Source organism: Elephas maximus, chromosome 3 (assembly GCF_024166365.1).
Source record: "Elephas maximus indicus isolate mEleMax1 chromosome 3, mEleMax1 primary haplotype, whole genome shotgun sequence".
NCBI lineage: Eukaryota > Metazoa > Chordata > Mammalia > Proboscidea > Elephantidae > Elephas > Elephas maximus.
Window position 1 is genome coordinate 192,645,825 of NC_064821.1, and position 21,472 is coordinate 192,667,296.

Genomic DNA, 21,472 nt, shown 5'->3' on the forward strand with positions numbered 1-21,472 from the left:
AAAGATCATAGCCTTGGAAATGCTATAGGCCAGTTCTACTCTGTCCTAGAGCATCGCTATGGATTCAGCTTGCTGGCAATGGGTTTGGTGTTTTTGGGGAAACTAGTCCACTGATACCCTAAACGAGTCGTAGCTAAACTTTTAAAATCATGGACTCCTATCAGTACAAATGTTTTGAGCATGCACCCCCTGCTATATGAATATTTATTATAAATTACACACATATACTACTGTCTACTTGTGTGTTAAGTATTAGCAGAGCATACGTCTCTTTAGATCAACGTAACTATGAATAAAGACCCTAGTTGTTTCTTCCAATCTCCCAGTGTGTCCATGGCACACGTGCTTCACACTGGGGGCTATGCCTCAAACCAAAGGGGCCCATGAGAAATCACAGCCCCAGCCACGTTGTTCTCAGACTCTTCTCAGGCCTGGGGCCTTCCATCTGCATGCGTACAATGTGTTTCAGCCTATAGGCTGTCTTCCTCTGGCTTGCCTCGAGTCAGAAGTCCCAAGGAACGTCTTTCTTGCTTCCTCCAAAGCTCCCTGGCTTATGGTTTGTGCAAACCTGAATGCCTGAGACAGGGGCCAAGGAGGGAGGAGGGAGGAAGGAAGTCTCTTTCCATTTTCCTCATGTTGGAAAGGGGACTGTTTTAATGAGGGAAGAATGGGCCACTAATTGTTTTTCTCCCACTCTGGGGCCCAAGTCCCCAGAATAAAACTTCTCATTAAGATACCAACATGCAAGAAAAGATGAAAATTCACCTCACTACCACCAAAAACCCAGAACAGTCTGTTGACTGACTAGGAGGAAGGTCTGTGATTCTGAGACATCCCCTGTGTAGAACTTAAAGCCTCAGGAGGGAAAAATAAGAGGGCATTAAAGAGGCTGGGAGGGTCATTTCCAAAACATGGCTTCGGACAGAAAGATTTAGCCCACTTTAGGCCTTGTTGCTCCTCCCAGGGCGATAAACACAAGTGTGAGCTGGCAGACGGTTGTTAAGGATGTGGCAGGAAAGCCGACTTCCCCAACCTGTTGCCATTAGGCCCGAGCCTCGGGATGGTCTCTCTGGTCTGCAAGGCTGCTGGGTGTCTGACAGTGCTTAATGAGGGGGTTCCTGAGATGGCTCTGGGAGGCCTGTGGGAGGCGGGCATGCAGCCAGGAGAATCCCTGAGAATGCCGAGTGCCACAACTGTCAGGCCTCGGAACCCATGATGTAATGCCTCACTGGGGTCCAAGGAAAACAAGCCTATTGTTATCACTGCCCTCCCGGCAACCAGGCCTGCCTTGTCCTCCCCACAGCATGGCTTTTCTGGGTAATTACTAATTCCCTCTCCCTCCTTGGAAGGAACAAACACGAAAACCTTCACTGGCACATAAAAGCCAACTCAAGATATGATAAATGTCCTTACAAATGCATCTTGCTAAAGAGATACTTCCATAGCAACTTCAGAAGTGTGTGTATACAACTAGAGATAAGTCTTGCCTGACTTAAGCCACCTGGAATATGAACAAGCTCTGCTTTGGGCATCAGCAGGCAGGAATTTTCTAGAATCTGTTACAAGGCTTTGTGACCCTGAACAAGTCACTTACCCTCTCTGATGTCTAAAGTGATAGAATCAGCATTAGATCAAGCTAAGAGAAAATCAAGGTCCTCTTGTCTACACCACCCTTCCACCCCTGTCCAAAGCTTCTGTGCCCCCAAAGCAGCTCCTGGTTCCAGTTTCTGCCCAGTTTTTGGTTGAATTAGTCCTGTGTCAAAGTCCTTGCCAATCTTATTATTTGACACTTGGGAAGGACAGCGATTGTTTTAGCTTGATTCTAAAAGAAATTGCTAAGTCTTTGTGAGAGAAGTGCTTTGATTAGGATAATATCGACTTATACCTGTTTTCACAGCTTCATGGGCCAGAATCCCGAGAAAGTGTCTCTGAGACTCTGGGATTTTTTTTTTGCAGTTTATTGGGCATGCTGAGGTGATCCCTCAGGGATCTCTGGAGCTGGAATGCCCTGTAGAACTCTCCTGCCTGAGGAGAAGAGGATGGCCCTTTAATCTCCTGCACTGACTAATCACTGATGCAGCTGCCCTGGACAGGGGCTGGACCTCCGAGAGGCAGCTCCTGGCAGCCAAAGGCAGTTCCAGGGGAGGGACTCAGCTGCCAGCTGTGACGGCCGACACAACCACAGCTGAAGGAGTGGGCGTCTGCGTCCTAAAGGGGGCTGCGGGGCGGCACATACAGCACCCACCACACACGGGTATGTCTGAATTCGGCACGAAGAAGCCATAGAGTCAGGCCAAATAGCAACACTGGGGCCCCAGTGTCAGTCTCAGTGGGTTGGAGACTCTCAGATTGGGAAAATAGCCTGGACAGGCTAGGGCACCAAGCCCATTGCCGTCGAGTTGATTCCGACTCATAGCGACCCTATAGGACAGAGTAGAACTGTCCCATAGGGTTTCCAAGGAGCACCTGGTGGATTTGAACTGCCGACCTTTTTGGTTAGCAGCCGAACTCTTAACCACTATGCCACCAGGCTTTCCAGGTCTAGGCCACAGGTTCCATGAAAGTGTAGGATTTGGTGGGACAAACAGGAAGTTCAGCCAGAATCAGGTTCAAATTCTGCCTCCACACTCACTAGCTCTGTGACCTCTGGCAGGTTGCTTTGCCTCAGTTTCCTTAACTCTAAAATGGAAACAGCTGTGTTTCCTCTAGTATAGGTTTACTGTGAGGGTGAACTGAGATAACACACATTAAGCATCTCACACAGAACTAGCACGGGGTTGTCGCTGCTGTTAGCTGCCGATGAGTAGATTTCAACTCATAGCAACCCCGTGTGACAGAGGAGAACTGTCCCACAGGGTTTTCTTGGCTGTAATCTTTATGGGAACAGATCACCAGGTCTTTCTCCTGAGGGGCTGCTGGGTGGGCTAGAACCACCAACGTTTCAGTTAGTAGAAGAGGGCTTAAACATTGAGCCACCAGGGCTTCTTTAGCAGAGGGTAAGTTCCCGAGAAACAGGGGCAGTGACATCATCCACCACACTTCACGATACCACATGTTCTATCTAAGCAGATGGCCAAATGTCCTTTTCACAAGAACAGTGGAAAGCTTCAGGAGACTTCTGTTGTTTCCCTGTGCCTTCGCTTTAGTCTTCAGCTGGGGCTTGTAAGTTATGTCTGGGAAGAGAAGTCTGGTGATGTGCCAGGGAGCAGGTTAACCTAGCCTTGGCTAGAAACCATGGAAGGCCATTCAACACCAAATAAAATGCCACAGAGTGCTGTGAACCACACTCATTCTCCAGAGTAAAGTAGACTCACCCACACTTGGGACAGGCTCAATGAACAGTGAAACTCACTTGCAGGTGCTTTGTTCTGTGTTCAGCCTTTTACTTGTCTGCAAAATGGGGTGGCCAAACAGGATTGATTTGAGGGCTACATGAGAAAACAGATGCGGAAGACTTCAGACACCTTCAAGGGCTATGCAAATTCAGTTATTATTGTTGTTAGAAAACTTGGCTTTGATCCATTAGAAAAGAAAACAGGAAGACTATAGGCCATTTCCCACCTATGGTAGTTGATTTCTTTTAATTAGAAGAAGGCAGCCACAAAATTTCCCAAAAGTATCCAGGGCCCTACATTATTGTTAATTCTCACTGTCACCACATGGCAGTATACAGTTCACATACATCACTGGTTTGACTCTAACAGTAAACCCTGCAAAGTAGATATTATTATTCCCAGTTTATAGATGAGAAAACTGAGGCCCAGAGAGGTAAAGTGACTGGCACGATGCTGCTCAGCTAGGAGGACTACGAGGCCTTTGGGGTTGGAACCCGAGCACAAGCTTTCTCCGTTGCAGAAAGAGTGTCTGCTTACCAGAGAAGGGTCAAAAAGCACGTTGCAGTGTGGTCTCTCCTGGAGCAAAAGTTGCGATGGCAGCTGTGGAATAATGGCAGGGTTCTAAGAGGTGGGCATTGTGTGTCCCAGGACTGTGCATGGAGGAACATCTCCTGACACTGCACGGCTCTCAGAGACACCCTGCCATCCTTTAAGGCTCTCGTCCTGCTCCTGCAGAACGCCCTCTTATTCTGACATTGTGTCTGCCGGCCAAAAACCTGAAAGAAATGTCCTCAAACATCCCGAAATATGGGGGGCATATGGTTCAATGCACCCCTGTGAGGTGTTTTTAGGCTAACGATTCTCCAGACTCTTTTGCCTGTTTCATCTCTGCTGGGGCACTGGTATGCATGGAAGATTTGGCAATAAAATTCTGACTTAAGGGTAGCCACCAGGATCCATGTAAACTACACAGAGTGCTTCACCCTGCCTCCCAAGAGAATAAGAATCATCTTTCTCTAGTGAACCTATCTTCACTCTATCTCAAGTGACCCTGATTTTACAATGAGGAAACCGAGGCCCAGAGAGATTAAGTGACTTGTCCAAGGTACTAAAGCTACTTAGGGACAGAACCTAGGCTTCTAACCTAGGTGTTCAAAGTCCGCATATCAAATCAAATTAAAATAAATACCCAGGGCCATCTTGAAAGGGAGAAGGGTCACGAAGGTCAGCCTGAGGGGGGCGGTGGGAGGAGATAGCAACAGTCCTACCCTTGGGCCTTGATGATGACAGTTCTGAGGCAGCCAGTGGGCTGGCAAATGTGCTAGAGCCCTGAGCCTCTTTCAGGCCACCTTCCCCTTCTCTCCCACCAACCACTTCTCTGAATCACTGCCCAGCCACCAGCAGGCTGGGGCCTCCTAAAACAACATTGCCCATCTTCCACCCAGACAGCACTTCTCAAGCTTTAAGGTGCATTCAAATCACTGGGAGAACAGGTTAAAATGCAGATTGTGATTCAGTTGTCTGGCGTGAGGAGCCCTGGTGGTGCAGGCGTTAAGTGTTTGGCTGCTAACCAAAAGGTCGGCAGTTGGAATCCACCAGCCACTCCCTGGAAACTCTATGGGGTAGTTCTACACTGTCCTATACAGTTGCTAGGAGTCAGAATCAACTCAGCGCCAATGGGTTTAGTCTGGGGTGAGGACTGAGATTTTGCATCCCAACGAGTTCCCCAGCGATGCTGATGCTGCCTGCCCATCGATGGACCAAACTTTGAATAGAGAGGCATCCATAGGTGCTGTATGATCAAAAGGGTTTGTGGACAGATACTTTTGAGGAAATCTGGACTAACCACAATTGAACCAGTTTCATTACTGCAGGACTTCTCAGAGCCTTTAAAAGTGCTAGTGAGTCTCATTATTCTCCAAGTGGGAGAGAGAACACGGAAATTGAAGTGTCTGGGTTTTTGTTGGGTTATACTTTGGGTAAGGGTTAACTATGTAACCAAACTGCTTTGATATGTTGGTGCACAAGGAAAGAAAAGAAAAGCAGAAATATTATCTGTGCATTTTCCCCAGCTTACCTTGATTCCAGTGTTTCTATGTCTCAGCTCGTATTCAGCCCCCACTAGGCCCTCCCCTCGTCCCACTTCCTCCTCCGAGGTGTTTGGGCACAGGCCTGCCTTCTCCATCAGACCGTCAGCCCCGTTCCTCCTCCCTTCCCGTCCCAGCTCTGGCTCCGCACGCAGAAGCCCTGGTTGAGTGGGGTCTGGGAGCCAAGGCATACCTTTCACAGACGCGGACAGTCCAGGCAGCGATAATCCAGAGCGAGATGCTGAACACGAGCAGCACCGTGCCGGGGCAGATGGTCATGAGGGTCTTCATGACGAAGCGGGTGTTGAAGTTGATCTTGTTGAGGGCCCCGATGCTGCGGGACGAGGCATCGGTGAAGAGCTTGCTGTGTAGCAGCATGACGCGGGCTATCAGGTACAGGCGCAGGAACATGGGGATGGAGAGGATGATGTCCACATCCGCCTCTGTCCGCGACGGCGCGTAGGAGAAGGCCAGGCGCGCGTTCCAGAAGAACTTGTACTCGCCGGGGATAGGGTGGATGGCACACACCAGCATCTCCAGGCTAATGTAGAGGATGCGCTCGTAGGTCATGGCTATCCGCCAGTCGTCTGCGCCATTGTCGATCACGAAGAGCTGGTGGGAGCAGAGAGCCTGTTAGTGTGGCCTGGACGGGAACGCAGGGCAGGGATGAGGGAGGACGGGACAGGCAGCGATGACGGGACGGGGAAGATGGGGCAGGCTGCTGGGCTCCGTTCAGCCTGACCCACCTCAGGGCCCTCTTTAGAGGCCACAGGAGGCGTCGTGAGAGCCTGGGACAGGGTTCGGGAGACCAGGGCTCAGGTCCAGCTGTGAGGTCCTGGCTAAGGCACTTTCACTCTCTGGGCCTCAGTTTCCTCCTCTGTAAACTGCTTCCCAAGTTCCCTTCCAGCTTGGAAATGCCAGGCCCCAAAACTGGCTGTTTCATGATGATGAGAGGGAAAACAGCTCATTTGTATTAAAAACATACCTCCTGAGCACCTGCCACAGGCCAGGTCCTGAGTGCTCAGAGCCGGGAGGGGGATGCAGAGATGAAAAAGTTATGACTCCTGCACTACTGAGCTCACAAGGGTGGGCACACATTCCTGCCTGCATTCAGAGAAGGGACCAGCAAATGTTTGTGGCAGTGCTTTGCCCTCAGACAGTGCAGCCAAGTGTTAATAATGACAACTCTGACACCGGACTGCCTGAGTTTGAATCTGGCTCCTAACACTAACTAGCTGTGTGATCTTGGGCAAGTTACTTAACCTCTCTGTGCCTCAGTTTCCTCATCTGGGGATGACAATAATATCTGCCACACAGAGGTTGCTGTGAGGCCTCAAGGGATTAGTATATGCAAAGCACACGGAATCCTGCCTGGCACACAGCAGTAAATGCTATGTAAGTATTAAAAAAAAAAAAAAACCCAAACCTGTTGCCTTCGAATTGATTCCGACTCATAGCGACCCTATAGAACAGAGAAGAACTGCCCCATAGAGTTTCCAAGGAGCGCCTGGCGGATTTGAACCGCCAAACTTCTGGTTAGCAGCCGTAGCACTTAACCACTATGTCGCCAAGGTTTCTGTGTCAGTATTAGCTGTCACTATTTTCAGCATTGTGAATGGAAAAGGTCTCAGCCTTTCTGCAGAATGAGAGGGTAGAGCTCAAAGATGTCTAAGATCCCTTCCAGCCTAACCTTCCATGAAGTTAAGATTACTGCTGTCACACCACCAGGATGAGCAAGGCAGCTCATACACACACTTACTGACTGCCTGCTGTGTCCCCAGCCTGTGCTGTGTGCTGGGGTTCCCATATGGGGAAGTTCCACCATGGAGTCCCACCCGTGTTCAATGATTGTGAAGGGGATCTCCCATCCCTCCACTCCACGGCCTCAGTCTCCACATCTGTGAAGTGAGGGGCCTCTAAAATCCTGCCCAGCTGGACATTCCTCAGGCTCTCTTTCTTGGAGGGCCTGAGATCTGGGGCCTGTCTTGGGCATGCGGGGCTTCCTAGACAGTTCTAGGCCTCCCTTCCAAGAGGCTAAGGGGCGTTTATGACCACACCATCCCCTCTCTGTGCTGCAGTGAGGCCCTTGGCCCTCCAGCAACCCTGGCTGTCCACCCTGTCCCAGCTCTGTCACGTGCCCACCCAGCTCAGGACTTCAGCCCCACGTGCTACCTGCTCTGAGGGCCACAGGAGCTGTTGCTGTGGAAAACCACAAGAACCAAACCCACTGTCGTCAAGTCGATTCTGACTCATAGCCACCCTATAGGACAGAGTAGAACTGCCCCATCAAGTTTCCAAGGAGTACCCCGTGGGTTCGGACTGCTGACCTTTTGGTTAGTAGCCCTAGCACTTAACCACTACGCCACCAAGGACTTCATAAATGACAAAATATTATTCATTCATTCAACAAACATTTGTTGAAGGTCTCTTTTCTGCCAGAGGCTGGGAATTCAGGATTAAACAAAACAGCTCTGAGCACAGCCCTTATGATGAGGGTCATGATGAAAGGGAGCACAGGGCATGATGGAAGCACGTGTCCCCAGGCTGCTCTAATTAGGGAGGTGTAACCTCTGAAGCAGAAGTCGTAGTGGCACAATGGTTGAGCATTCAGCTGCTAACGAAAAGGTTGGCAATTCAAACCCACCCAGCGGCTCCACGCAAGAAAGACCTGGGGTTCTGCTCCCATAAAGATTACAGCCTAGAAAACCCTATGGGGCAGTTCTACGGTGTCATATCAGGTTGCTACATGACTCAACGGCCCCTAACAACAATTACAACAGTCTCTGAACAGGAGAGAGTACCTGTGCAGTGTCAGCCTGGAGCCTCTCCTTCCCTCCCTCCCCAGTGCAGCTGAGCCTGGGTTTTTCCAGACACAGGTTTCCGTCATCAATCTGAAGGACCTAATAGCTGCCCAAAGGGTTCCCTCTGTTCCTAACCGCCACCCGACAAGCCAAGCCATGGCAACGTGACTGCCTGCCCAAACTCTTCAAATACAAAATTAAAACCATCCACCTATAATAAAGAATTGCATCAGGTTACTATAGTAACCGGGTTCACTCTAGGCAGAGGACTGAAGCAATGAGTAAGGAATTCCTTTGATTCCTTGATGGGGAATGGGATTGTGAGTGACTGAGCTGCAAGTTTTGTGTTGGGTACATCACAGCTCTGCCCAGCTTGACAGGAAGGTGCTGGCCCCGATGCTGTCACCCCCAGCCACTCAGGTGTGCTGCTTCTGTTTCTGTTTCCTGATGCAGGTGGGGTGGGGGCAACACAGGGTAGTGGAGACAGCCTTGGAGTTAGAGGCTGGTGAGCTAGACTGAAGTTATTAGCTGTGTGATTTTAGGCAGCCCACACTTCTTCTCTGAACCTGTTTCCACGTCTCTATCGTGGAAATAAGGAGCCCTCATGGCCCAATGGCTAAGCACTTGGCCGCTAATCGAAAGGTTGTTGGTATGAACCCACTGGCAGCTCTGCAGGAGAAAGACCTGCTGATCTCTTCCGTAAAGATTACAGCCCATGAAACCCTGTAGGGCTGTTTTACTCTTGTCACGTTTCTATGAGTTGGAACTGACTGAGCTTCACCTAACAACATCATGGGAATATTAACCTTGGCTCTGCCTACCTCATGGGACTGGCATTAGGATTCAACAACACAGATAAGTGGAAATGTGCTTCACTAAATACACACCCTAATATGCGAGGGATTATTAAGCCAGCTGGCCTGGGGAGTATTCATAAACTGTATGTGTGTTGAGGGGTGTGTGGTGTGAGTGGGGATGTTTTGAGGTTGCAGGTTGAAAGCCTCTGTTAAGAGGGACTCCAGTGTAGGGTTCTTGGTTCTGCAGGGTGGGGCAGCAACGTCCTAGGAGATCCCCTTGCTGCTGTGAAGAAGGACACCTTTATGCTCTGCCTTCTCCCTTCTGACCCCTGGACTCACAGCTCACTCCCTTCAGACTTAGGGCAGTTAACGAATACCCCACTGCTATGGATTGAATTGTCCCCCAAAAAGATATGTTGAAGTCCTAACCCCTGGTACCTGCGAATGTGACCTTGTTTGGAAATAGGGTTTTTGAAGATATTGTCAGTTAAGGAGCCCTGATGGCACAGTGGTTAACAGCTCGGTTGTTAATCAAAAGGTCAGCAGTTCGAATCCACCAGCCACTCCCTGGAAACTCTATGGGGCAGTTCTACTCTGTCCTATAGGGTCGCTATGAGTTGAAATTGACTCCATGGCAATGGGTTTGTTTGTTTTTGATCAGTTAAGGAGCCCTGGTGGTTAAACCCTCAGCTGCCAACCAAAAGGTTGGCAGTTCGGATACACACAGTGGGAGAAAGTCCTGAAGATCTGCTTCGGTGAGGACTACAGCCAAGAAAACCCTATGGGGCGGCTCTGCTCTGTCACATGGGGTCACTATGCGTCAATGGCAACATCAATTAAGTAACTACAAGGTCATACTAAATAGAGTAGGGTGGGTTCTAATTCAATCTGAGTGGTGTCCTTATAGAAGAAGAGAGTCAAAGGGCGATACACAGCGGGCAGACAGCCATTGAAGACCGTAGCAGAGATCGGACTGATGCTTCAACAAGCCAAGAAATGCCAAGGCTCGTCAGCCATCACCAGAAGCTAGGAGAGAGGCATGGAACAGATTCTTGCTCAAAGCCCTCAGAAGGAATCAACCCTGCCAACGTCGTAGTTTTGGACTTCTAGCCTCCAGAATGTGAAACAATAAATTTCTGTTCTTGTAAGCCACTAAATTTGTGGTGCTTTTGTTATGGTAGCCCTGGGAAATTATACCACCCCTTTCCCCGCTGTTTCCTCACTCAGTGTCCTATTCATTCCTTTCAATGAGCAGATCTCAATCATGTATGTATTTGTCTTTACTTGGCTTTCGTCTGTCTCTCCCCATAGACCAGTGGTTCTGGACCTGGCTGCACGCTAGAATCACGCAGGGCACTTTTTAAAATATTCATGCTTGGGTCCCACCCCAGACCAATAAAATCAGAATCTCCGGGGGCAGGGGACTGGCATGGGGATTTGTTTTATAGGTCCCCAGGTGATTCTAAAGTGTAAACAGGATTGGGACCCATTATCTACTGCTGGATCTCCAAAGGGACAGGGGCTGTATCTTCCCTGTTCCCCCTGGTATCTCTAGCACCCGACCCAGATCTTAGCATGTAATTAAAAAAAAAGAAAAGAAAAAAACTTTGCCATTGAGTTGATTCCAACTCATAGTGACCCTCTAGGACAGAGTAGACCTGCCCCATAGGGTTTCCAAGGAGTGGTTGGTGGATTTGAATTGTTGACCTTTTGGTTAGCAGCCAAGCTCTTAACCACTGCACTACCACGGCTGCTAGTGTGTAATAGGTATTCAATAAATGCTTGTTTAATGAATCAATAACTACCACTTACTGAGTGACCCTGGGTGAATAATCTCCCCTCTCGGCCTCAGTTTCCTCCTCTGAGGAATGAGGAGGGTGAATTAGACGACCCTCGAGAGGCCTGCTACTCTGAAGACCTATAACTCTGTGGTCCTATGCAGACCATCTTGCTTGGTGCCTCCCACCTCGTGTGTTCTCGGTGCACGAGAGCTCTCCGAGGAAAGGACCCACACCTGGCTTGTCCTCACCTCCCTCCAATGCCTGAGATGGTGCCTGGCATACAAGGGGAAGTCAGCAGACTTTTACTGAGTAAAGGGGTGGGTAGGTGGGTGACTGTGTTATGTGAAAGAAAGGACAGTTTGACAGTGGCCCTTGTTATCCACCTAGAATGTACATTCCTATAGAAAATTCATTTTTAAGCCTGTGGCTAATAAAGTCCATGACAACTCATCTTATGCCATGAGAAAGGATACCCACAACTTGATGGCAATGGGCTTGAGGCCTATTCTCAAAGGGTGGTCCAATTTGGAATAAACTCTCCCAGGTAATCTCTGAGCTTCAGAAAGTTTTGGAGCTAATCTAGTGCCAAGATCTTGAGTATTATTGGAGCAGGGCAGTAAGGAGTGTGCCTGTGGCTCCAGTAAAGGACTGTCCTACCCTACAGTTGAATCTCAGTTATTCAGCCCTGGTTCTAAAGCAGCTTGACTGTTTGCCTCTGATGAATTTTGAAAAGTACTGAGGTGATGTGGACAAAATATGGAATGGGGAAAAAAGTACCATGGACCCCTCGAGGGGTCTGCTCTAGGCTGTCACAGAGCAGAAACCTCAGATGTCCAGGCTGATGGAGCCTCCACAGCAGACAAACTCAGCCTGGGTTTGCCCTTTGTAGGCTAACTTCCCTCAGGAGGAAAGAAAAGCCAACTTCTTCAGGTTGCTGAGTATTTCTTCCTCCTGAGCCTAAAGCAGTGATTGTGCTCATTTACACTCATAGTGTGGCCAGCCTGAAGATGTAGCACTTCAGTGTCAGGGCCTGTGGTCTCCCAGGAAGTCCCACTCTTTCCTCAGACAGTACCCTGTACAGAGCTGGTTCCAGACCTAATCCCTCTGCCATTTAACTGGTGGCTCTGTCAGGATTTCCAGCGTGTACGTATGATTCCGAGGGCCTTGGAGGGAGACTTTATCTGGCAGAAAGATTCCACACTTGCCTTCAAGAAGCTTATAATTAGAGAAAGGAGAACCAACTCAATTCAATTCAACTCAACTCAATTCAATAAAACATTTAATAAGAACCAACGGTTAACTAAGCACCAACCACCAAGGCCAAAGACAAAGAAACTGAAGATTTTATCAGCTTCTGCAGTCTGAAATTGACCAAACATGCAATCAAGATGCATTGATAATTACTGGCGATTGGAATGCAAAAGTTTTAAACAAACAAGGATTGATGGGTGGAAAACATGGCCTAGGTGATGGAAATGACACTGGAGATCACATGACAGAATTTTGCAAGACCAATGATTTTTTATTGCAAATACCTTTTTTCACCAACATAAACTGCGACTATACATGTGGACCTTGCCAGATGGACTACACAGGAATCAAATCAACTACATTAGTGGAAAGGGACAACTGAAAAGCTCAATATTATCAGTCAGAACAAGGGTAGGGGCTGACTGTGGAACAGACCATCAATTGCTCATATGGAAGTTCAAGGTGAAGTTGAAGACAACTAGAACAAGTCCAGGAGAGCCAAAGTATGACCTCGAGTATATATATCCCACCTGAAATTAGGGACCATCTCATGAATAGATTTGACGCATTGAACACTAATAACCGAAGGCCAGAGGAGTTGTGGAATGACATCAAGGACATGAAGAAAGCAAGAGGTCATTAAAAAGAAAGGAAAGAAAGAAGAGACCAAAATGGATATCAGAAGAGACCCTAAAACTTGCTCTTGAATGTTGAGTAACTAAAGCAAAAGGAAGAAATGATAAAGTAAAAAAGCTGAACAGAAGATCTCAAAGAGAGGCTTGAGAAGACAAAGTAAAATATTATAATGAAATGTGCAAAGACCCAGAGATAGAAAACCAAAAGGAAAGAATAAGCTCGTCATTTCTCCAGCTGAAAGAACTGAAGAAAAAATTCAAGCCTCAAGTTGCAATGCTGAAGGATTTTACGTGGAAAATACTAAATGATGCAGGAAGCATCAAAAGAAGATAGAAGGAATGTACAGAGTCACTGTACCAAAAAGAATTGGTCACATTCGACCATTTCAGGAGGCAGCATGTGGTCAAGAACTGATGGTACCGAAGGAAGAGGTCCAAGATGTGCGAAAAGCATTGGCAAAAAACAAGTCTCCAGGAATTGATGGAATACCAATTGAGATGTTCCAGCAAACAGATGCAGCGCTGGAAGTACTCATTCCTCTATGCCACAAAATTTGGAAGAGAGCTACCTGGCCAACCAACTATAAGAGATCCATATTTGTATCCATTCCAAAGAAAGGTGATCCATCAGAATGTGGAAATTATCAAACAAATATCATTAATATCACACACAAATAAAATTTTGCTGAAGATTATTCAAAAGCAGTTAGTTGCAGCAGTACATTGACAGTGAACTGCCAGAAATTCAAGCTGGATTCAGAAGAGGGTGTGGAACAAGAGATATCATTGCTAATGTCAGATGGATCATGGCTGAAAGCAGAGAATACCAGAAAGATGTTTGTGTTTTATTGACTATGCAAAGGCATTCGACTGTGTGGATCATAATAAATTATAAGTAAATGGACAAAATTGCAAAGAATGGAAATTCCAGAACACTTAATTTTGCTCATAAGGAACCTGTACTAGGACCAAGATGCAGTAGTCAGAACAGAACCCTGGGATACTGCATGGTTTAAAGTCAGGAAAGGTGTGTGTCAGGGTTGTACCCTTTCAACTATACGTAATCAATCTGTATGCTGAACAAATAATCGGAGAAGCTGGACTATACGAAGAAGAATATGGCATCAAGATTAGAGGAAGACTCATTAACAACCTGAAATATGCAGATGACACAACCTTGCTTGCTGAAAGTGAAGAGGACTTACTGATGGAGATCAAAGCCCACAGCCTTCAATATGGATTATACCTCAACATAAAGAAAACAAAAATCCTCACAACTGGACCAATAAGCAACATCATGATAAATGGAGAGAAGACTGAAGTTGTAAGGGATTTCATTTGACTTGGATCAAAAATCAATGCCCATGGAAGCAGCAGTCAAGAAATCAAATGACACATTGCATCAGGCAATTCTGCTACAAAAGATCCCTTCAAAGTATCAAAAAGCAGGGATGTTGCTTTAAGGACTAAGGTGTGCCAGACCCAAGCCATGGTGTTTTCAGTCGCCTCATATACATGTGAAAGCAGGACAGTGAATAAGGAAGACTGAGGAAGAATCAATGGACTACCAGAAGAACCAAACAAATCTGTCTTGGAAGAAGTACAGCCAGAATCACGTTAGAAGCGAGGATGGTGAGACTTCATCTCACATCCTTTGGACGTGTTATCAGAAGGGAACAGTCCCTGGAGAAGGACATCATGCTTGCTAAAGTAGAGGGTCAGTGAAAAAGAGGATGACCCTCAATGAAATGGATTGGCACAGTAGCTGCCACAATGAGCTCAAGCATAAAGATTGTGAGGATGGTGCAGGACTAGGCAGTGTTTCATTCTGTTGTACATAGGGTCACTATGAGTTGGAACTGATTCGATGGCATCTAACAACAACAACAACAACAGGTCAGGACATTGTGGAAATATAAATATGAATCAGACACATGTCCCATGAATCAGCTCACGATCTCAAATAGCTCTAGCACAGGAGAGGCATGAAGTCTAAATGAGGGCCCATTTGGAAAGCTTCTTTGGCAAGAAGGGTTTCAACAGTACCTGGAAGGCTTGCACCAGACAAACTTGGTGTGGTAGCTTGCAAAAATCACCACAAATTCCTCCCATCATTGTTTGCTTGCCTCTTTGCCTCTACTCTGATCAAGAGATAGTCTACTTTTCAACCCTTTGAATCTGAACTTGGCCATGTACCTTGCTTTGGCAAATGGGACAGTAGAAAACGTGATGTAAGCAGAGGCTTAAGAAATGTTGGTGCAGTGGACCTTGCTGTAGACACATGACCCAGCTATCCCTGTCACCACAGCCTACGCCCAGCACCAACTGCGAGGCATGCGAGCGAGGCCATCTGAGATCAGCAAACCCCCAGTTGAAGGCAACTGCATGACAGACGCTCACCCCAGGTGAAACAGCAGAACAGCCAAGCTGAGCCTAGCCCACATTGCTGACCCACAGAATCATGAACTAAAATCGTGAACAAAAAAATTATTATTGTTTTAAGCCATGAAGTTTAGGGGTGCTTACTTACACAAGAAAACTAATACATAACAAAACTAACTCATATACTTACTTAGCTTATATATTAGAAGAGTCAGGCAATGTGCCTGCCATGCCTAACTTTTTCCTTTTAGCTTCTTATGCCCTAGCCCCTCTGCAAAGGCTGACCAGTCTTGGCTCAAGTAACCATGTAACTGGGTGGAAAGGGGATCACAGTCAAGGGAGATCTTAGCCCCCTCCCTTCTCCACCTCCCACATGATTTCAGATGTCAAAGAATAACTCAAAGCATTCACAAAGTTATTTTGCAGACTGTCATATTATTTTGCATACAAAGTGCTTTCTCACATGTGAGGAAGTCAGCTAGTAGGCCAAATCAAAGAAGATAGAATTTATGGGGTCAGGAGAAGAAAAAAACTGCAGAGAGTCTGGGAACAGTGAATCTTGTTGGCCTGTTTTTTGGGGTAAATTGATTAGCTGGCAACTAGCAAAAAGGTCATTGTGGGCATTCCGTCCTTGAATGACCTATTAAGGGTACAAAGAAAACTACTTCAGTTATTTATGGATCTCCAGAAACCCTTGAATTTTGGCTGTGGCTAAAATTCATGCGTGTGTGATAGGCTCTCTCTGTTAGGTCGGCCAGGGCCCTTCAGTCAACAGCCCCACCTCAGTCAGATCAGGTCTGCACGTTTTCCTCCTCAGTTTCTTATAGAGCAATCATGTTGTTCACAAGTTCACCACTGGAGGCCAACTCTGAAGGGCCACCTAGTCACCTCAGGAGAGTTCAGTTCAACAGGATCTCTGGAGCTCGCCAGGCTGCAACGTGTGGGAGCCGCAGGGCCTGGGACAGGCTGAGAGGGAGACTATCACGGCCTGGGCGTCAGCCTGGCAGAGCACTGAGGACCAGGCAACGTGTTTCCCTCGGAGATGCACAGGGAACCCTGCCTTCTTCTTTTTTTATTTTTTCCGGAGTAAATAAGTTTGGATTTGATTCATTGGATTCACTAGTTTTCCCCATTCTATTTTGAAAGCCTTGAGGACTTTCAGGTTCTCTAAGCAAAATCTTTCATTAAAATGTTCTTAGCTGTCAAGGGACAGCCCGCTTAGACATTTACCAACGACCTGAAAACTTCCATTCGCGTGCAACTATGATTTTTTTTTTTAAATAAGGAAGGAAAAATTAAAAAAAAAAAAAAAGGCCTTTTGTGTTTTCTACCATTCCCTCTCTGTGAAAGAAAAACTCCAGGGAAAATTCCCATCATTTAAGAAATATATATACAGAAAGGGGAAAAAAAAAAAAAAAGCAAAGGGAAAGAAATGAAAGATTTTCTTAAAATCTAGTAATTATATATATACACATATATATATTCTCCCCTCCCCCCCACCCCCGCCACCTCCCTGGAGCATATATTCTGCGCGTACACCATTACTACAGGGGTTTCCATGGAAACAGCATCAAACGTCCTATACTACCTAATTAGGCTTCCCTGAGGATAAGAGCTGATTGCCAGTGATAAAATGAACTCCTGGGCTTGCAGTAATGGTTAACATAAAATTTCCAGTCAGCAAATGCTCCGTGGAGCCAGCTGAAGAAAGGGAGGAAGTAGAGGGAAAATAGAAAGTAGAAAAAAGGTACCTTCTAAAAGAGGCCAAGCAAGTGACTGGGCCTGTCAGAAAAGGCCATGATCCTGTCATCAACAACAGACTCATAGAAGATTGGGGTCTGTGCTAACCAGCTCTGTCTGTGTCTTTCTAAAAAGAAATCCTCCCCTTCTGGAACCACTCCGATTTGTTGAGTCATGCGGCACTCGGTGATGTGTAACGTCCCACCGTGGCTCTATGGCCAGGCCCCGGGTTCTCCTGAATGCACCTGGCAGAGTTCACCTATGTACTCCTGCAGTGTGCATGAGAACTCACGTTGGTGGGGGCGCGGTTAAGCCTGATATTTTTTCAGGGCTGCCAGAGACCACAGTGACCATAAATTGTTTCCCCTGTTCCCAGTTCTTAGAAAATGAAAGGCAAGTTATAGCACTTGAGGAAGCAAGTATTTTTCACCACACAGCAAGAAGTCTCCATCTCTAATCACGGCACCATGTGGCATAGAACATTTTAACACTGACCATCTGGGTGTGGGCAAGTCCCTTTCCCCCTCTGGGCCTCAGATTCCTCATCCGTAACATGAAGGGTTGGATCCAATCTGTGGTTCCATTTTCTTCTAGCTGTGGAATAATTTCTTTCAATGAGATTTTTTCATATAAGCCCAATATGGGAAACATAAACTCAGAGCTGTTCTAATTAAAAGTTAGAGAAGAACATTCAAAGATCAACTCACTCACCTCCCGTTCCAGCCTAGCTCTCTGTAGTGGCTCCAGTGCTCCTCCACAGAACCCTATAGTTGGAAAACCTTTGAAAGCACCAGCTGATGTTTAGTTGTAATGAGAGAAAAGTATAGTGCTGGAAATCAAGGTGTTTTGAATCTAGTGCAAGAGATACACAGCCATAAGACTTCGTTCTACTCAGTTCCTTCCTTCCTTTCTTTAGTACGGGTTGAGTCCCTGTTATATGACAGTCACTGTGCTGAGCTCTAGGGATAAGGCAAGAACAAGTAGACAAGGCCTGTCCTTGTGGAGCTTACTTTCTAGTGGAGGAAAACAGGTCAACCGTTCAATCCCAGTGAGTGATGCCTGCTAGGAAGATAATAAGACAGGTCAGAGACAAAGAGAGGTCTGGGTGAGGGCAGTGCTGTCTTAGACAGAACAGCCAGAAAGGCCTCTCTGAGGAGGTGACCTTTGAGCGAAAGGTGAGCCTTGAAAAGGTATGCATTACAGGAAGAGAGACGGCAGTGCAGAGGCCCAAAAGCAGGATGGAGCTTGGGGAGTTTGAGAGACTAAAGAAAGAAGGCCAATGTGGGAAACAATTTGAGTCCCGGGTGGTGCAAACAGTTAAGCTCTTGACTACTAGCCAAAAGGTTGGTGGTTCAAACCCACCCAGAGGCACCTTGAAAGATAGGCCTGGCAATCTACTTCTGAAATATCATAGCTTTGAAAACCCTATGGTGTGGCTCTACTCTGCAGACATGGGGTCACCATGAGTTGGAATCAACTTGACAGCAATTAACAACAACTACAACCAGAGGAAGCTGAGAAGGTAGCAGGGACCTGATCATTGGGACCTTGAAGGCGGTGGAAGAAGCTGCATCAAGAGGGCTGTGTGTACTACATCATGACTTTCTAAAAGGCAGACTGCTTATAGTTTAAATATGTGTCATCTGGGTCTTCCAGCAGTTATCAAGAGTAACGAAAATTACCCAAAAGCCCAACTATAGGCCAGGCTAAGTGATTTCACACATTTGTCTCATTGCAACCTTACAAGCTTCCTTTAAGGAAATCATATTATGCCCACCTTGCAGATGAAGAAACTAAAGCCCAGAGAGGTTAAATAAATTACCCAGAGCCCTGTGACCTTCTATCTGAATCCAAGGCCCATGCCCTTTCACCTTGGCTACCCTTCTTCCCAGCCTGCCACACAGAGCCCTCTACATCGGAGATTAGCCAGTGCTGGCTTTAATTTGTTTTACGCTAAAGAAAACTCAAGCCTGCTCTTCAACTGTTCGTTTCTCAGAGGAATCTTCACAGAACACGGAATCAATATACAGTACAATTAAAATGGACTGGGTTCCATCCCCGGTGGCTACACCACCCTGGGGAACTTACATCATGATTGGCAATCCGGAATGGTCTTGGTTGGTGGAACTAAGACAATTACTTTCATTTCCACAGACAATATTTATCTTCTTTTCTTTCCTCCTCAACCCCCTACTGAGTGGATCTGCTGGTGGAGTCCCTGTGAGGGGAGTAACTACCTTTGTTTAAGAGCCCACCTAAACACCTAAGCATGTTTGCTCATGAAGATTTCTTCCGGGCGAAGCTGGGATGGGGCCAGAGAAGGCCAAGTGCTTATGTTGAGAGTTGCAGGTTATGGCACCCGGGGGGAGGGTGGTGGCTGAGGAGCACCCTGGCCCCAACCCGAGGCAGGAGGGAGTCTGGAGCCCAGGTGGAAGCTGCTGCCGCTGACCACCCTTTTGAGGCAGGAACAGTCAGGAGACTTTTAAGAACAAGATTATGCAAAAGTCAGTGCTATGTGGTTTGTTGTGTCACCAACCTCCTTACTCCTCCCTCTTGCTCCAGATTCACAGAATAGTCAGCTACCCGGATGGCCTTGATCATGGGCCTTTTGGAGAGTGAAAGAAACAGGAGATGACCTGGTACCTGGAGGAGTCACTACAGGCAGGATGAGCCGCACAGTAAAAAAAAAAGATGGAGAATTCAGTAGAAGCTGGAGCTGACATCATAAGAGTTACCTACAGAGAAATGGAAGCTTCCAAGAATCTCCAGAGACATCTAGAGGGACACTGGGTCCTCTCCTTGTGTGAAGTGGAGATTCATGCCCGATTTTATTTGAGGCAGTAAGAGCAAGGTGACCCCAGCCAAACCTTGGGTTTCAGTGGCCACCTGGTCTTATAACACACTCCATCCCATTCACCTCCCATGTTGCTGCCAGAGCAAATGTTCTAAATTGCAAATCAAACCACGTCACTTCTTTCATAAAACCTTTCAAGGGCTCCCCAGGGTGTTCAGGATAAAGTCCAACCTTCCGGTTGTACATGACAAAAAGGTCCCTTCCCTACCTGGCCCCAGTCAGCCTTCCATCCTCATCACCTGCCATCTTTCCAGCCAAACCCTGAACTTCCTATAATCCCTGAACTTCCTGTCCCTTTGTCCAAGTTGTTCCCCCTTCTCAACTTCTTCACCAGGGAGTGACCCATTCTTTAATACTGGGTCAAATTGTCTGCTTTCCACATGTCTTAGCTCTGACGCTCCCAGGTAGGGTTAGGTGCCCTCCTTCAGCCTTCCCTAGCCCTGTTTCCCTCTCTCCATACCCCGCCCCGTCCTTCCCCACTCCCATCACAGAGCCAGTCCCCAAAAGGTAATTGCTGTTCCACCTTTCCTGTACTTCAAGCTCTTTGAGGTTAGGGCCTTGTCTTTTAAATCTGTGTCCTGACCCCGGGCAGTCCTTGCAGAACAGACCCTCAGTCCATGTTTGTTTGAATGGATGCCTGATTCTTAGTTTTAGACATTAGAGATCTGTTAGCTCCAGAAATCCTGGCAAATGTGAATGGATGGGCATTTTCTTCCTTTCTCTGGCTGCTCTGGCAGCATGGTGGTTAAGAGCTCAGCCACTGACCAAAAGACGGGCAGCTCTAATCCACCAGCCACTCCTTGGAAGCCATATGGGGCAGTTTCACTCTGCCCTATAGGGTCACTGTGTGTCAGCATCGACTCTGCGGCAATGGGTTTGGTTTTGTTTGGCTGAGGGGGATTGGGCAGAGATGCTGAGAATGGTAAGTGTGGGCTCATTTCTCCACTGTGGATATTCTTTAGGAACCACAAAGGCCCTGTGGTTGGAGGCAAAGCTGGTCAGAGTTCCCATTTCCTTTCACCCTCTGGTCCTTACCAAATAGACAGGAGGCTGGTCATGGGCTTGGGCAGCCCACTCCCTGGGAGAGCTGCAGCCTGGCCCCACCTCCCACCAGAGGGTCTGTCTTAGTCATCTAGTGCTGCCATAACAGAAATACCACAAGCAGATGGCTTTAACAAAGAGAAATTTATTTCCTCACTGTAAAGTAGGCTCAAAGTCCAAATTCAAGGCGTCAGCTCCAGGGGAAGGCTTTCTCTCTCTGTCGGCTCTGGAAGAAGGTCTTGTCCTCAATCTTCCCACAGTCGAGGAGCTTCTTAGGCGCAGGGACACCAGGTCCAAAGGACGTTCTCTGCTCCCAGTGCTGCTTTCTTGGTGGTATGAGGTCCCCAACTCTCTGCTTCTTCCCCTTCATCTCTTGAGAGATAAAAGGGTGCAGGCCACACCGCAGGGAAACTCCCTTTACCTTGCATAAGGCATGAGACCTGGTAAGGGTGTTACAGTCCCACCCTAATCCTCTTAACATAAAATTAAAATCACAAAATGGAGGACAACCACACAATACTGGAGATCATGGCCTAACCAAACTGACACATGTTTTTTGGGGGGACACAATTCAATCCATGACAGGGTCGCTAACCTATTAGAATCACCCTTAGCTGCCTGGAAGTGGCCTCTTGGGGTGCCACATGGGCCTGTACAAAGCAGTGAGGCACCTCCATTGTGACAGAGGAAACCAGAAAGCAGGCCTCCAGGGCCACTCTCTGGCTTTGAGGCCACCATGGCACAGAATGTCCAGAAACTACCGTGGCC

The 21,472-nt window shown here is 47.3% G+C and overlaps 1 protein-coding gene across 2 annotated transcripts in view; it reads right to left on the reverse strand.

The window, feature by feature from the left end:
* The window catches only part of KCNN3 (potassium calcium-activated channel subfamily N member 3), a 183,509-nt gene that overhangs the window by 63,467 nt on the left and 98,570 nt on the right, over positions 1–21,472 (reverse strand). For both annotated transcript variants that reach the window (XM_049880648.1, XM_049880647.1), the window contains exon 3: positions 5,616–6,034. In XM_049880648.1, coding sequence (XP_049736605.1) covers positions 5,616–6,034 — 419 coding nt within the window. The remainder of the gene's footprint in view (positions 1–5,615; positions 6,035–21,472) is intronic.